The following is an 18,220-nucleotide window of genomic DNA, read 5'->3' on the forward strand; positions in this document are numbered from 1 at the left end:
AAAATCGGCTTATAAAAAAAAATTGCTAACCATACACAATTCAATTTTCTTAAAATTGATCAGAACTATCCACCATTCCCAATCGGCTTATAAAAAAAAAAAAAAAATGGGAAATCCAATCGGATATCTTGCTCAAGTAAATAAAAAAAAGCTTTAGCTCTCTAAGGACAACTGAATGTTTTTATCGAATTGTTGTAAAATTGGATCATTTTATTGTATTGTGTGTAGCTACCTCAAGTCTTTTGGCGAATAGCACTGTGATTGAGAAAGACCAATGACAGCACCCTGGCATTTTAAAAGTGCAAAAACCTTGGGGTTATATACGAAAATTACTTTAAGGCGACTTACACACCAAGACATTGCGTTTTAGGGGACGTTATGGTCGCATAACGTGCCCCTAACGCAACGCATGGTGGTGTTGAAGTTGGACGTCAGATTGAGCTGCGTTATGCAGGTCTCAAAACAGCCGCTCCAGGTTAGTGATAGGAAGTCCGGATATTTTTAAGGATTCGGATCATTTGAATCGGATCATTGAAAAGATCCGGATCTTTGAACCAAATCATTTGAATCATTTTACTAGGGAAGCAGACTGGGTGAAATGACTAGCAGGACAGGACTTTCCCTGCACTGTACGTTCTGTATGTTCCTGTTTCTTCCAGACAGACATCCACTGTGAACCGAATCTTTCATTGTGATGATCCGGATCATTCGACTCACAAAAAAGATCCGGATCAAATGAACGATTCGTTCATGATCCGATCAATACTACAGTCCTACCACGAGTCTCTTCAGTGCAGTGAATATTAATTAGCCATGTGGCTGGCCGAGGAGGAGGAGGGGAGACCTCCTCCTCCAACATTACTGAGCATGTGCAAACAGTCTAACGTGGCTTAGCCCAGTATAACGTACAGCATGCAGCACTTTGTTTAAACGTGCTGCGTTACTAGGTAACACAACGTGTGCACTGTGAACAGCACAATTGATTTTACAGTGCTGTGAGTTGGGCTGCGTTACTGGCTGCTGTAACGTGGGACTTTAACGTCCCACTGTGAAACCAGCCTAAAGCCCTGTACACAAGCTAGATGAAACTCAGCCGAGGTGGCCAATAATGACTGCCTCTGCCGGGAATCCAGCCCAATGAGTGCACGGGGTTCTCTCCAGTCATCCCGCCCCTGCATGACGTCACTCTGGCGCAGCTCCATGAGCCCTTTGTCCCACCCCTCCACCAAACACCAACAGAACACATTGCTAGCATGCAATCTATAAATGCGTCTGTACAGTGTCGGCCCTGCAGTGTCACCGAGGGATCAAGTACAAATGCCTGCCTGGTACGTGTGTATGAGGCTTAAGACTTACTGTAATTCTGCAAGCCCAATATCAGAGATGCATTTGGATGCACCATGTCATATGCAGGTGCTGTATGAATATAGGATTTCATTATCAAGATTTGTGTATATCTGGTTTTATATCGATTTTCATAAATAAATGAGAAGTTGACTTAAGGATCATATTTTTTTTAATGAACAAAGGGATAATTATTTCTTATTGTAATGTCACTATCCGATTCCTGTTCCCTTTGTCCCAGATTACCATTGGCCCAGGGCTGCTCGGACACTGAGGGTATTTTGAAGGGGTTCAACACTGCAGAGAAAGTTACCTTTTGGAGAAAGCACAGATCCTCTAAATAATTGCTACCAGGAAATAATTAGTCCAACTCATCTGTTTTTATCTAATCAATATAAATAGCTACTGAAATTTTACCTTCAATGCTGTTGGCTGAAATTTGGAAACCATCATCGCTAGAAATTTCAAAAAGAAGACCAGTTCTTGACTTCGGCTCCTTCATGGAATCCTGCTGTTTCTGTTCATGTCGCAGCAACCGCATCAGAGGAGAGCTGAACTCAGCATCATCTTCAGGCTGTTTACATTCTGCACACACACAAAACAATGCATCATTTATTGGATTTATATAGCGCCAACACGCAGTGCAGGACAGTAAATAAGGTTACAGAAAATGACAATAGGGGTGACTGACAGCACAATACAAGTAATAAGCAGCAAGACACACAATGCCAGATCCTGCACTGGGGTAATAGTCCTAATAACACAAGTTCACATTATTCTGTGTGCGCGATCATCAGGATACACATGGAGGGAGGGCCATGCTAAAGGCTTACAATCTAAAGGGAGGGGGAGGTGACACAATAGGAAGGGGGCTGCATTAAAGAGAAACTCCGACCAAGAATTGAACTTTATCCCAATCAGTAGCTGATACCCACTTTTACATGAGAAAAATAATGATTTTCACAAACAGACCATCAGGGGGCGCTGTATGACTGATTTTGTGCTGAAACCCCTCCCACAAGAGGCTCAGGTACCGTACGGTACTCTGGGCAAACTGTCACAATGTAACAATGTTCAGACAGGAAATAGCTGTCTGTTAAAGCCAGACCAGCTAGAAACAGCTCCATAATCTGCCCACAGTAACAATGTCACCATGTAATACAAGTCAGAATGTGAATCTGGGAGAGGAAAGATTTTACAATGAGCAAACACTGACTAAATCATGTATACATAATTATTGTAAAAATGAAGCACTTTTTTTATTACATTATTTTCACTGGAGTTCCTCTTTAAGAGGTTCTCGGCATAGGTGTAGTAGGGTAGGCCTTCTTGAAGAGGTGAGGGCTTGTTTGAAGGTGTTGAAGAAGGGGCAAGCCTGAAGGGTACAATTCTATACAAACAGTATTGACGCACTGACAAAACTGGTACATTATTGTACATTAGATTTATTATTGTACATTATAGTTAAGCACACAATAAGCAGGCTAAGGGACTTTATTTATATCACTGATATTGTAGCGCTCCAGGGGTTTCCGTTGCATTAGTCGTTTGCGATTATCACACAGTTACCGCCACACACCCGATTGAACAAGTCGGCCCGATAATTTCCAGCATAACCAATTAATACATGTGACCAATTTGGGCCCAAAATTGGTTGAATTGTTGGTCGGGAATGCTCTTGGCGGCACAATGAGAGGGATATGGAGGCTGAAATGTTTATTTCCTTTCAAATAATGCAAGTTGCCTGGCTGTCTTGCTGATCCTCTGCCTCTAATACTTTTAGCCCTAGACCCTGAATAAGCATATGCAAATCAGGTGTTTCTGACTGAAGTCTGTCTGGATTAGCTTGCATGTTTGTTTCAGTTGTGTGATCCGGATACTACTGCAACCAAAGAGATCAGCAGGGCTGCCAGGAAACTGGTATTATTTCAAAGGAAAAAAAAAATGGCAGCCTCCATATCCCTCTCACTTCTAAGTAAGGGGATGTTCTAAGTAGGATTCCTCTTTGAGGAGAGAGGAAATCTTGCACGATTGTAGATTGGTGGCAGCAGGTCCTCGGGAACTCCAAGAAATCAATGGTGGGAAAGAGGGGAATCATTTACGATAGTCTGTCAATAATTACGTTTATTCTTTCACAATTTTACAGTATACACTTCTAGTACAATTAAAACATTTGTTTAAATTATGCATAAAAAATAAGTAATTTGCAAGCAGTGAGAGACATACCTTCCTGTTTTGTTTCTAGCCGAGTCTGCTCCTTTGTGGACAGCTCTTGCTCTGCAACAGCTTGAGATTGCCTGATATCAAACAAGGAAAATATATTCATGGTTTCACTTAAAATGCACTCCTTTAAAACAAATTGTAGCTAAATTGTGTAGCATATGTTCTATATACTGTATTTTTTGGACTATAAGACCAAAAGTGGGGAAAAAAAGTCACTGCGTCTTATAGTCCAAATGCTGGGAGTTCCTGACCTGTGAACGCCTGCCAATACGACTCCTTGTACTGTGCCCATGCAGAGGAGGACACAGGGGGACACTAAGGGGCATAGAGGAGGATTCAAGGGGGACACAAAGGGGCATAGAGGACACAAAGGGGCATAGAGGACACAAGGGGGACACAAAGGGGCATAGAGCAAACAAAGAGGACAATTGGGGGACACAGGAGGACACAAGAGGGACAGAGAAGGACACGGAGACACAAGAGGTACAAGGGAGCATGAGGTACAAAGGGGGCATAATCCACAAGATGTCCCTTCACCATGGATGCACCTGGTTTAGTATATAATTTTTCCCCTGGTTTTTGTTCTCTAAACCTAGGTGCATCTTATGGTCGGGGGCGTCTTATAGTCTGAGAAATACGGTACTTAGGGTGAGTCACAGAAGGCTTAATGCCACATTCCAATAGAAGAGAACACAGAAGGTCTCATTTACAAAATCATATTCAGTGATCCTAAGTATCCCTAGTAGGGATATCATAAGTTATCCAGCAAACCTGATCTGAATATTTAATTAGTAAACGATTGCAGCACCTACCCGTGTCATACAAGTGAAACGCAAAAATTAGAATATGGGGCAAAAATCAATTTATTTCAGTAATTCACGTTAAAGGGTGAAACTAACATATAAAATAAACTCATTACATGCAAAGCGAGATATATCAAGCCATTATTTGTTATAATGTTGATTATTATGGCTTACAGTTTATGAGGACCCCAAAATCTCAGACCATTAGGATATTGTGAAAAGGTTCAATATTCTGGGCTCAAAGTATAAGAATCGAATCAGCTAATTAATCCAAAATACCTGAAAAGGGTTCCTATTTCATATATTAGTTTCACCTTTTAAGTTGAATTACTGTACTGAAATGAATGGACTATTGCACAATATTCTCATTTTTCGAGTTTCACCTGTATTGGAACATAGCGGGCAGTGGTGAAGGATTACTTACTGTAATTAGTAGCAAATTAATGATGGTAGTGGCATGCATTGTCCTACTGTGGAAACATATATTAATAAACCCCAGCTGCTGAAAATATTCTTATTTTCTTGCTATTGAGCATTCTAGTCAACTGTTAGGCAGGGCCCACACTTGTTAAAAATTGATGGGCAGCTCCCAATTTTTTCCCTGTTTCTTCAGTTCTCTGTTTTCCAGCTTCTTTGGCGTTTAAAAAAAAAAATGATTCTGAAGACTTTCTGCTTCTGACTTTCTGAATGAAAACAAAAAAATGGGCACGATTTTGCACAGTCACGTGTGGTATTATAACTATTATTAGGCCCAAGTCACAGTACAAAAACTACAGCAATAAAACTAAAGTAGGAGGCAGAGAAAAACTGTGTAAAACTGTGTACTAGAGGGCAGTGAAAGGAGGCAGGAGACATAGCAGAGGACTTCTACCAATTGCTGTATAGCCCAAGGTCACCTGTTCATGTGACCACATAGACTGCGAGTATATGTCATCTCCCACGAAATAACTAGAGTGAGGCGCTTAAAAGATAAAAGATGGGTAAAGCTTTAAAATAATTTTTTTGTGGTCTCCTTTATTTATATCGGAAAAATCTGGCGCCTCAATAGGGGCGTTATACACTTTTACATCTACTGTACTTTTCACACTGTGGATTAAAAAAACCTAAGAGTTTTAATTTTTTTTTTTTTTTAATAATGTGTATGTGTGTTTTTTCCCCCTTTTATAATAAATGAGTCAGGCATAAGCCTATTTAACTGAGTGGGGGTGGCTATGTAGCACCAACAACCTTTTGAGCACCAGATTAGGAGGAAAACCTCTTACAGTATAATCTCTTATGCTGGGAATACACGGTTAGTTTTTGCGGTGATGGTTCGATAGATAATTTCCGACATGTCCAATCTCCCTTTTCGATTCTGTCCCCACTTGATTTCTGATAGAACTGAATGGAAAAAGATAAGAAATACGAGCGGAAGAGAAGAGAATCGGCTGCAAAATTGAGCGGCAAAAACAATTGAGAGGAGAAATGCATGGCAAAAACGAACTGTGTTTTCCCAGCATTAAAGGGAACCTAAACCAAAATGAAAAAAAAAAATATGGATGGTTAAAGCGTACAAAAAAGGGGCAGGGAATAGGTTAAAAGAAAAAAAGTTTGCTGTGCATTGTACTGTACAGCTGCATGCTATCATTTGTATTTTAGTTTTAAGCCTAGGGTTGAATAGGTAAATATGTAGGCACATGCTATTTTCACTATTTCAATGGAGCGATCATTGCTCTTGATGTATGCAGAATCATGGTCTATGCATAATTAACTGCATCCTATCAGAGAATAAGTCGTGTACTAAGCCAAAATATTGCATTTGACAATGATGTGTTTAGACTGCACTTGTGTAGCTGCTCTTATCCCAGGAGCATGGATCAGAAACCACAGATGCCACACTATCAGCAATGGAATATTTTATACTGTATACCTCTCAGTTAAAGTTTCTTCAAGAAATGTATACGAGTACCTGTAAGTTCTCATTTGTGCACCCACCAACACTCACCCTGATATTTTCTCTGTCTCAGTAGCTTGTGGTGGTGCAGCGATTTTCACATTACAGCCATCATTTCCTGATAAGACGGTACTAAAACAAAAACAAAAAACACATTTTATTTATATAAATGTAGGTTCAAAAAGCTATCACAATGCTTTATTGAGATATGCATATCATTTGTAATTGGATTTCTCTGGCTGCCACGTTTCCCTCATAATAAAGACCTTACAGTAATGTATTATGTAATGATTTCATTTTCCCAAGCACAAGCGATGTAAAGTAGTTCATTAAAAGTATTTTCACCAAGATCCCTAAGCTCCTAAGTTGGGTGATAAAAGATGAGGGGTGAGGGTACCCTTGTTGTTTGTTTTTTACCTCAAAAACTAAGCAATAGTGATGGTCATGTCCAGTGGCGTAGCTACAAACCTCTGGGACCCGATGCGGAATCTGGATGTGGGCCTCCCCCCCGGCAACAACAGCCCCCCCTCCCCCGGCAACTCCCGACGGACGCACACACATATCAAAATCCCTATAGCCAGCTATAGGTCCCCCCAGTATAGGTAGCCAGGCATAGGTAAGCCAGTATAGTTGCCACCGGTATAGGTAAGATAGGCAGGCGCCGCCGGTATAAGTTAGATAGATAGGTGCCCCCAGGTAAAGGTTAGCTAGGTGGGTGCCTCTAATATAGGTAGCCAGAATAGTTGCCCCCAGCGTAGGTTAGATAGGTAGGTGCCCCCAGTATAGGTTAGTTAGGTAGGTGCCTCCAATATAGGTAAAGAAAAAGAGAGAACACCAAGAGCCCAATATAGTGTAGTATGCACTGGTAAGGTATAATTGATAGAGTAATAATATTAATTTAATACTCACAAACCAGGGTTACCAAGTAGGCAACCACTGTCAAAGCAGGTGGGGAGATTGTCCTGACCCCACTCAGGATTAAAAAGTCGCTCTCTGTAGTTGAAGAAGGAAGGGTACAACCCTCCACCAAGGGTGGACTTGATGTAGATAATAGGATAACAGAGGCGCCAATAGGATAAAAAACACTAAAAGAACTTAAAAACCCATTTTGGTAATAGAGGAGGCAGTGGTGGACTCACCCCCTCCAAGCAGAACACACGACTGTGGATTTTCAGTCAAAACAATTTTATTGGATACTCCAAATAAAGTGCAACGCGTTTCACGGGATACAAACCCGCTTCATCAGGCAATAACAGATAGGAGTAAACAGCATCTGCCAGTATCATCAACACTGAGCCCCTCCAGGTAGCCAGTTTAGTTGCCACCTGTATAGGCTAGCTAGGTGCCCCCAATACAGATTAGATAAGTAAGTGCCCCCAGTATAGGTTAGATAGGTAGGTGCCCCCCAGTATAAATTAGATTAGGTCGGTGCCCCCCAGTATAGGTTAGATTAGGTAGGTGCCCCCCAGTATAGGTTAGATTAGGTAGGTGCCCCCCAGTATAGGTTAGATTAGGTAGCTGCCCCCCAGGATAGATTAGGTAGCTGCCCCCAGGATAGATTAGGTAGGTGCCCCCCAGTATAGGTTAGATTAGGTAGCTGCCCCCCAGGATAGATTAGGTAGCTGCCCCCCAGGATAGATTAGGTAGCTGCCCCCCAGGATTAGGTTAGATTAGGTAGCTGCCCCCCAGGATAGATTAGGTAGCTGCCCGCCAGGATAGATTAGGTAGCTGCCCCCCAGGATAGATTAGGTAGGTGCCCCCCAGTATAGGTTAGATTAGGTAGCTGCCCCCCAGTATAGATTAGGTAGGTGCCCCCAGGATAGATTAGGTAGCTGCCCCCCCAGGATAGATTAGGTAGCTGCCCCCCAGGATAGATTAGGTAGCTGCCCCCCAGGATAGATTAGGTAGCTGCCCCCCAGTATAGATTAGGTAGGTGCCCCCCAGTATAGGATAGATTAGGTAGGTGCCCCCCAGGATAGATTAGGTAGCTGCCCCACAGGATAGATTAGGTAGCTGCCCCCCAGGATTAGGTTAGATTAGGTAGCTGCCCCCCAGGATAGATTAGGTAGCTGCCCCCCAGGATAGATTAGGTAGGTGCCCCCCAGTATAGGTTAGATTAGGTAGGTGCCCCCCAGGATAGATTAGGTAGCTGCCCCCCAGGATAGATTAGGTAGCTGCCCCCCAGGATTAGGTTAGATTAGGTAGCTGCCCCCCCAGGATAGATTAGGTAGCTGCCCCCCAGGATAGATTAGGTAGCTGCCCCCCAGGATAGATTAGGTAGCTGCCCCCCAGGATAGATTAGATTAGGTAGGTGCCCCCCAGTATAGGTTAGATTAGGTAGCTGCCCCCCCAGGATAGATTAGGTAGCTGCCCCCCAGGATAGATTAGGTAGCTGCCCCCCAGGATAGGGCAGGTAGGTAGGTGCCCCGTCCCCATAATGGAGGGGGGGCCGCAGCCGCAGGGAGGGCAGCCCGACCTCTCCCTCCCTTCCTTCCTCTCCCCGGGGCCCCCCCCTCAGATGCAGAGTGAGCGGCTCACGGAAGCGCTGTAGGCAGAACTCACCTCCGTCCCTGGTTCCAATCGCCGCTGATCTCCTCTCTGGCTGGCTCTGCATAGATGCTGTTACACACGCAGCTTCCTGTTTAGCCGGAAACTGCGTGTGTAACAGCATCTATGCAGAGCCAGCCAGAGAGGAGATCAGCGGCGAGTGGAACGCAGGGAGGTGAGTTCTGCCTACAGCGCTTCTGTGAGCCGCTCACTCTGCATCTGAGGGGGGGGGGCCCCGGGGAGAGGAAGGGAGGGAGAGGTCGGGCTGCCCTCCCCGCGGCTGCGGCTCCCCCCTACCAGCGCACACGGGCCGCATGGCCCTCCAAACAGAGATGGGCCCCCCGGGCCCCTCCCCCGCCTCCTCAGGAGCCGGGCCCGGTCGCCAAGGCGACCGCTGCGACCACGGGCCCTACGCCCTTGGTCATGTCTAGGAAAACTCGTGGAGAAGGATGTGATTTGTTTAATCAGCTAAAAGATTTGCAAAGCTTTGATTTGCTGGGATCACATTTTGCTTTGGCACATGATCGGGACTAGCAAATCAGAGACTTACATATCTATCACCTGAACAAACTGATCAAATGCTTCCCCATGAGTTCTCTTAGACATGACAATCACTATTAAGCAGTAGTAACAGACTGTTGTCATTATAAACTAATAAAATGGTAGCCACACAGATATTATTACCTTAACAGGTGTTGCTGTGAAGAGATACTTAACAACCGTTTAATATGCCCCTTACAGCGATATACGCTTTCAGTACTAACCTTTCTGATGGATTAAAGCAGGGGTGTTGCTAGCCCCAAAGATCAGTGGCACGAGCCCTGGATCTATTCTGGGGTGCCCCGGATGTCCCCAGGCAGAGTCAGCTGTGGAGGGCATGCTGGGAGCTGTGGTGTATTAATCGGGGTATACTGAGTGCTATTGGGGCATCCCAGGTACTGTGGTGCCTTTATGTGGGCATTATTATTATTATTATTTATACAGCGCCGACATATTACGCAGCGCTGTACAGTGTATATATAGATCTAGTCACTAACTGTCCCTCAAAGGAGCTCACAATATAATCCCTACCATTGCCATATGTCTATATTATGTAGTGTAAGTACTGTAGTCTAGGGCCAATTTTTAGGGGGAGCCAATTAACTTATCCATATGTTTTTGGAATGTGGGAGGAAACCGGAGTGCCCGGAGGAAACCCACGCAGACACGGAGAGAACATACAAACTCTTTGCAGATAGTGCCCTGGCTGGGATTCGAACCAGGGACCCAGCGCTGCAAGGCGAGAGAGCTAACCACTACGCCACCGTGCTCCGAGCTGTGGCTCTTCTATGGGGGCAAGCTGGGAGTTGGGGTGCCTCAATGGGAGGCCCATGGAAGCACCGGAGGGGGTCCACTAGAAGGTCATGGAATGCTTTGGGGAGACTGCCAGACAACCTGGCAGCAGACCAGCCTGTTCAGCAGAAAGCCAGATCAGGCAGCAGAGAAGCCAGGTAACTCTGCCTAGGTATGTTTAAGTGACGCTATTTATGTGATATGTTACAAATTTTTTATGTTTATTAAGAGGGGGCTTCATCCAACATTTTGCTGAGCAGGCCTACTTAGACCGCTGTTAAGTTCATGTAAATGTGGTTCCACCCACAACCACACCCATATTCTGGTGCATGGTTAGACCCATTTCCTGGCTGGAGTGCCCAAAAGTGCCTCGGATCTCTCAGGATCCTAGCACCGCCCCTGGATTAAAGGATACCTTAGCAGACACAACTTTCAAAAGCCAGAGCACGTCCTTGACGGCCGGGAGCCCTCTGCACATTTACACTACGCCGGGACAGCACCTGCGCACTAGTCCCCGACCAGGAAGTAACTGCAGGACCTTTAGAGGAGACCAGGGGAAGCGGTGGGAATGAGGACTGCTTCCTGCACGTGCCTGCTGCCCTGTTTTTAAAATGTGTGACCACTAAGGCAGCTCTTAACACAACATCACAAGTTTGATTCAAGACTAAAAACACGACTAAAAACCGGCTTAGGCATTCTTGGCTTATACTCAGGTCATGGAGAAACAACGGAGAGGACCTTACGAAGGTTTGGATGCACTGAACCGCATAGAGCAATCCGTGGTATGCGGATACCAGGGTGATTGCTCGCTCCCCTCATTCCGCTGGCCTCAGGGGTTCGAGACAGCACGCACGCTGTGATGGAAGGGCTTTCGGCTCACGAGATGCTTATAAAACTTCAGGTTTCTAGTCAGTGCAATGTTGTTCTGTGTTGTGAATAAAACTGACACATTTTACGATTGGAACGTTCGCCTTTCTCTTTGTTTCTCCTGCCCAAAGATCGCCTAACAGCCAGGCTGAGGAGCTGCATGAGGTGGTGAATACAACATCGCCTGCATTTGTACACTGATCGCGCAAGACTGCACTCCATATTGTTTATATTGAAGTCATACCAGGAATCTACTGGATCCCCCTCTGCCTATGGATAGAAAAACTGGTGTTTAGTGGTCTCCCCGTCCTCTCCCTTAGAGTGTCCCGTGTTGTCTAGTGGCTGTCCTCCCTTCCCGCATGGCTTAATTGCAGACTACCTACAGCTGAGGTGGTGGAAAAGCATCTCACCTGATCAAGGGATGGATGTACTGCACCGCGACTCCTCTATGTCTTCATCCACGCATTCGGCTAGTGTTTGAACTCACTCTCTTCTTCCTAGATTGCACAGTTCAAATACCAGAGGCTGAATGTGAAGGAAGACATGAGTGTCGAGGCGCAGTGTGCGCAGCCCCAGATCAGGTGAGAGGCACTCTCATTGCCTGTTCTCTGCAATTCGGGGATGCGGGGGGGAGCGGCCACTAGACACCAGGGAAAACTCTACGAGAGAGGGAGCGGAGACAACTAGACACCAGCTAATGATGTATAGGGATGGGAGGCCCACTAAAAACCAGGTACAATGTATGGGGAAGGAAGGGCGGCCACTAGACACCAGGGAACACTGCATAGGGGTTATGAAGGGGGCCGATATGGGAATGTGAAAAAAGCAGCCTGGGTTTCTAGTTGAGTCAAATAATTTCTCTGGTGTCAGAAAGAAAAATTAAGTCCCTCAGTCTATATTTGAGTATGCATAGTATATTGGTCTTTAAACTGATGTTGAGCTTCCAGCAACAAATAAATCATTTTTTTGTGAAATGAGACCACCAGTGATCATATTAAAGTTATTGAGGTCCATGGAGTGTAAAGGACAGGAAATGAGGGAAAAAATCCCCCCCCCCCCCCCAAAAAAAAAAAGGTTCCAACCCGGTTTCGCATTCTATCACACTTGATCCTAAGCTATTTTTCCCTTTCACATGTCTTCAGACTGGAAGGTTCAGAGTCCACCCATCATTATTGGCTTTTCAGAGGTTAATGGGGAATTTATTCAACTAAAGGACTAGCAAGAAGAAACCAGCAGCAATGGAGGGATCATTTCTTGAAACTGCCATGTCGCACAAGAGATCTACGAGTTGCAGTTCCGAGGCGACGAACAATCTATTGTTACTTACCTGGGGCTTCTTCTAGCCTCTAGCAGCTGTCTCAGTCCCTCGCCGCAGCACCGGTCTTCGCCCCTTGTCCCCACTGGTCACCCCTAATGATCGCGATTCACCGGCGAGGTTGACTCTTCTGCGCCTGCACTCATGTCCACATCATCTGGCGCGTACTGTGCCGTAGTTGTGTGTAGGCGCAGTATGCGTCAGATGACGTGCAGACGCACAAGAGCTAACCCCGCTGGCAGGTCACAATCATTTCAGGCGGCCAGCAAGGAAACCGGAGGAGGGCCGGGGCTGCGGCAGGGGATGGAAGAAGCCCCAGGTGAGTAAACAGGTTTTCATCCTCCCTCGCTTAGGAAGTCCTTTAGGATACTAAGCACTTGCTACTAATGTTATCAACTGAAGTTGCTAACAACTGACACACTACAACAGCATTAACTAGCTGCTGTAGCAGTAGTAGCAACTGCTTAGCACCTACTACAAGTTGCAACTACTAAGTGTTTCGGATGACATATGCATTAAAACCAATTTTATTTTATCCAAAGTTTAGATAAGACAAGAAGAGTGGAAAGGCACATACACATAAAACTTATTGGTAAAAATAAAAACTATTAGCCTAACAAGATACTTAAAAACAATACCATGTGACAGTAAATAAGCATAACATACCCTGCAGAGACTAAACCAGATGGTTTGCCACCCTTAATTTCCTCCTGCACTGTAGCTGGGCTCTGGCTGGAGTGTGAAGTCTTGATTTTTTTCTTGTTTATCTTGTCTGCAACAGTAGTTTGTCTCTTGCCTTTGCTTTTTGTCTTCTGTGTCGAAGCTGAAGACGTTCTAAGTAAGCTAGCAGCTGCGGAAGCAGGGCTTGATTTTACTATTCTGCCATCTGCGTCAGAACGTGCCTGAGCTGATTTACCAGAAAGGTCAGGTAGGATAGAAGGCCTTATGAGTCTATTCATGTTATGAGGGACTGGAAATAAGCAGTCAGTTTCATTTACTGTCTGGGCAAGTGTCATGCCCACAGACTGAGAAGTAGGCACTACACATATGCTAGAAGTTGTTGCTAGAGCACCTGCTGTAGGCCCTTGAGAGAAAATCCCAGATGCAGGCGGAAGAGTCATATGATTGTCCTGCATGCCTAAACTTTGTGGACTAGTCTTTATCAGGAAGTTACTTATTGGTCCAATTTCAGAAGAGCCCAAAATTCCTGGACTGGTCAGCGTGACGTGACCACTGACTGGAGGAGTTGCGGCTGTTGTCTGCATGGATACAACATTAAGAACTGGTGAGCCAGTAGCAATAGCTGGTACTTTACAAGTAAGTTGTGCAGGATCTAAACCAATAACGTTAGGCACAGTTTCTCCAGAGCTGGAAACTCCCCCACTTTGCGGAAGCAGGGGTGTCTGGTCAAAGTACATGACTCCAGACTTGGATCTCTTAATAATATTAGGTATATTACGATGGGGTGCTGTGTTTCCAAGGCTGCCTAGGTCAATCAAACTAGGGTGGCTTGGAAAACTACCACCAATCTGTGGAGCAGAAAAATTAATAAGTGTCATATTGGAAATCACCTCAGGACCATGCCTCAAGCCTGGACTAACAGAAGGTGCTAACTTTTTGTTTTTCTTAGTATTTAAACGAGAAATCGGTCTCTTTTTATTCACGCCAGAAGATGAGGAGTTTGAAGAACAACCCAGTTCTGTTCTTTGACTGGATTCTGCTACTAGGTGCTGGGACTCAGTTGTTGGCTGCACACCAATAAGAAGGCCCGGAGGCTGACTGGTAAGACCAGGTAAGAATGCAGTCTGTGAGGAAGCAGGAAAAGGCTGGAGGTGTGGATGGTGAGGCACTGAAAGAAGACCTTTGTTGACAGGTGGAAATGCTGAAGTTGGGGGATTCAAATTGGTAGTTAAAGTGAGTCCTCCTCCTACAGGACCTAGCACTGGTACATCTCCATCCATACGACTTGAACTTGGCGGTACAGATTGTGTTAACTGTATTTTTTGTGTAACAGTACCTGTCAATGGCTGTAGGACATACAGGGGTTGCATGTTCTGATTTAACACGACTAACTTTTCAGCTGTAGATTTGATATGAGTAGGTGCGCTCTGTATAGCACCGCATGACAATTGAGATGTGCCTGGGCTTTCGGGTGTGCTTGGGATATATTTTTGGGTTTGAACAGGCACAGTGGGAGACACTGGAACCTGCAAGTTAGGGGTACCACTATTTCGCCTTAGCTCCTGATTCACTGTATGATCCACCTGTCCACAAGGTGGACTGGAAAGGTGTTCTGTTTCCATATGTCCTGAAATATATCTATCTGCAGTTATGTGACCTTCTGTTGTCCCTTCCACACTCTGAGCTAACAAAGATGAATCTTGCTCACCAGGTGCCACAGGCTTTTCTGTAACTGTTACTCTTTTTTCACTAGTTTCTGATGTTGGCAGAGACAGTAAGGAACGTTCAGTAGGAGATAACTGCGATTCGGGAATTACCCCTAATCTATTATGGTTTTGATTAGGAAGAGCTGGGCTTCGTGTAGTCAGAACAGAAAGATCAGAAGGTAGCTCTAATGGTAGTAGCTCCTCTGCAGACATAGCTGATGGAACAGTTCCATCCACTGGCTCAGATGAGGGAAGCTGCTGTGAGAATACCTCAAACAAGCCCATATCCTTCCCACGATTGTTATCTAGCCCTAGGCCATCACCTAGTGTAAGTAATTCTGAGGAAGAGGACTCTGGACTTTCTCCTAGCGCTTGCATGGATGGTGTATTCTTCAGCACAAAGTCCATAATGTCAATAGGAAGAATATTTCCACAGTCATCACTATTGTTATTGTCAGAGTCAGATTTCAGCAGCTCTGAGTTAAATGTGTCCAAGAGATTTTTGTCAGCTCCACTATGGCTTCGTCGAGATGTCTCTAAGCTTAACTGTGGCTCTAATGAATCCTGCTTAAGGGAATGACAAGTGTCCATTTTGGAGTCAGAACTTTTCCTGCTCTTATCAGCATGAACTTTTTGCAGTTGTTCTTCTGAAGCAACTGACTTTCCGGCTCCATTTTGTTTACTTGCTCTTTTCCCAGAATGACTAGACTTTCCTGTAGTAGTACTGATGCTGGCATCACTTTCTGTCCCATCATCTACACCATCAAGTTGGGCTATTCTGTGGCGATCTCCATCTTTTCTGTACAGGGACCGCACAGTCAATCTTTCATCTGCAGAGGCAGAAACTACAGTCCTAGAGAAGTTATAATAATACATATCATCGTCTTCAGATGAACTTAAGTCATCAGCACCATCTACTTGGCCCTCAGCTGATCTTTTTCCTCGCTTCTTGCCTGAAGTGCTGCTGCAAAATGGAAGATCTTCCTCACCATACGAGCGTACTCCATAAAGAGGTGTTAAGCCAAAGAACATGTTAGAACGAGCCCTTGCACTCCTCCTTGGGTACCGCCTTTTATATGAGTTGCCTTCTTGTGTTTTACTTCCATCTTGGAGAATTAGGTTGGAGTCATGTGGGTAAGCAACAACCGTCTGGGAATCTGAGTGTGTGTTCGAACTTGAATGGTTTGTGAGAACTGGACCTTGAGGACTCTTTGGGGGATGTGTAGATTCTGGCAGCTCGGTTACCTGGTATGGACTCAAAGCTTGTTTGTCTAAATTCCTTTCACTGGAGTTAGCACCATTTGCTGGCTCTAACTGTGAAGCAACACCACTGTGCACATTCTTCTCTGTGTTTATATTAGGAGAATGCCCTTTGAAACTGATCGTCTCTAACATCAAATGTTTTCCATTAGTATCCTTTTTTATTTGGCTTTCAGATGAAGCATTTTCAGGACCAGTAATCTGTTTGTCAGTATGTTTTTCTTGGACATTATCTAATGTCTGTTTCCTCGACTTTGACCGTCTTTCTTTGGTCACAGAAAAGGACATATGAGGCTCTTTACTGTCTTCAGATGGTAGAGTTTTCTCTGTCAGAGGAAGTGCTATATGTTGATCGTTTTCCCTTTTTACTGCCTTGTGTTGCTGAGAAGCAGACGTAGATTTGGAGATTAGTGCAAATGTTGAACCATCTTTACCTGGACCAGATTTAACTGTGTTGCTGTCTGGGGTAGCTGTATCTTGTATCTGAGTAGGTCTTTTAGGGCTTGCCTGGTTGGAAACAGAATCAGAATTCCTCTGAGCAGAAACTTTTGTCTTTTCAGTTTTAGGAACGGACACCCTTTCAAGAGACTCTGAAGAGTTAGCTTGTCTTGTTTCCAACTGTTTGTCCCCTTTGGAAACAGAAATGATGTGGCCATTGCTTTGTGAGCTGACTGGAAACGCTACAGTTGAAATTTCTCCTCCCGAGTCTATATTGCTGGATCTGTGATCTGTCGTAGCAACTGCATCTGCTGGAAATAGAACAGGCTTTGCACTGTCAGTCTGAGATGAAGATATCAAGCGTGGCTTTTGAATCTGTGATGATATGGAAAAGACACTATGCCGACGTGAGCCAATGCTACGAAGGCCAGAAGACAGCAGAGGATCTCCAACAGTCACAATTTCATGTGTAACAGGGAAACCTGAAAGTAGACACAAGACACTGAATGACAAAAAACAACAACACAGCTTTGATTTTAAGATATTGAATACTTAAAGTGTATATGTATGTATAAAGTGTGTTTATTGCATAAAAAAACTACAATGAGGCACAGAAAAGATTGACATATAAAAAACTATAGGTGGCCATACATCTAGCAAATTTGCTGTACGAGCAATTATTGAACGTCATCATTTTATCGAACAGAGAGAGAATCAAGTGCGTTCCAGTACACCTGATCAATAAAAAGTGGCCGATATCATGTTGAATCGACCAACTTAGTGGATCAAGTAGGATGAAAAATATTGGTCGATTCCACAAGAATCGATTTTTTGCATTAAGAGCATGGAGGCAAATCGTTCAGATTGATTAATGGAGAATCGCATAGGATATCGCTTGTAGTATGTGGGCCACTACTTGATCAACTTTCAATAAACTACGCTGAAGTTGATTGCCCATTAAAGTTCATTGTGTAATCGCTAGATGTATGGCTACTGTATAAGGCACACTTAAACACTGAAAATTTGTGTACACTGAGTACAGCACAGATTAAGCCAGACATGCTTAGTAGGAGAAGGGATAAAGTACAGGGTGAAGATGCAGGCAGCGGGTGAGTTAAGTGTGGGTTGGTCATGTATACACAGGAGGAGATAAGTAAGGTGTGGGCGCTAAAGGACAAATGACCTGAGGGGGATATGAAGGCTGCCATTTTTATTTCCTTTTAAACAATACCAGTTGCCTGGCATCCTGTCATGAAGCAGTAGTATCTGAATCCCACACCTGAAACAAGCATGCGGCAAATGTAGTCGAACTTAAAAGTGCACCTAAACTGAGAGGGGTGTGGATGTTTCCTTTAAAGTGAACCTTAAGCCAGAAAAAAAAATGAGTTTTACTCACCTGGGGCTTCTACCAGCCCCTTGCAGCAGTCCTGTGCCCTCGCAGTCACTCACTAATCCTTTGGTCCCCCGCTGCTAGCTAGTTTCGTTTTTGCCGACAGGCCCGTCAGGACTGGCCACGCGTAGCTTTTTCTGCATTACCGACTGTAATTAGCGCTATTGCGGACCGCAATTTTTTTTTTCTGGCTTAAGTGTCTCTTTAAAACATACACGTCAAACTCCGGCCCATGGACCAAATCTGTCCCTCTGAGCCATCAGATTTGACCCTCAGGTGGTTTCCCCACTTTGCATTATGTTTGGCCCACTCTAGACCACTAGAGAAGCCATATTGGAGGGTAAGCCCTAGATCACCAGGGGAGAAATGGGGGGGGGTAGC

At 44.6% G+C, this 18,220-nt stretch overlaps 1 protein-coding gene across 3 annotated transcripts in view; it reads right to left on the reverse strand.

Annotated features, from left to right (window-relative positions):
* The window catches only part of KMT2A (lysine methyltransferase 2A), a 151,202-nt gene that overhangs the window by 13,418 nt on the left and 119,564 nt on the right, over nt 1-18,220 (reverse strand). For all 3 annotated transcript variants that reach the window (XM_068240848.1, XM_068240847.1, XM_068240849.1), the window contains exons 27-30: nt 13,031-16,931; nt 6,355-6,435; nt 3,571-3,641; nt 1,762-1,929 (exon numbers count right to left, since the gene is read on the reverse strand). In XM_068240848.1, coding sequence (XP_068096949.1) covers nt 1,762-1,929; nt 3,571-3,641; nt 6,355-6,435; nt 13,031-16,931 — 4,221 coding nt within the window. The remainder of the gene's footprint in view (nt 1-1,761; nt 1,930-3,570; nt 3,642-6,354; nt 6,436-13,030; nt 16,932-18,220) is intronic.

This window comes from Hyperolius riggenbachi, chromosome 6, assembly GCF_040937935.1.
Source record: "Hyperolius riggenbachi isolate aHypRig1 chromosome 6, aHypRig1.pri, whole genome shotgun sequence".
NCBI classification, from domain to species: domain Eukaryota; kingdom Metazoa; phylum Chordata; class Amphibia; order Anura; family Hyperoliidae; genus Hyperolius; species Hyperolius riggenbachi.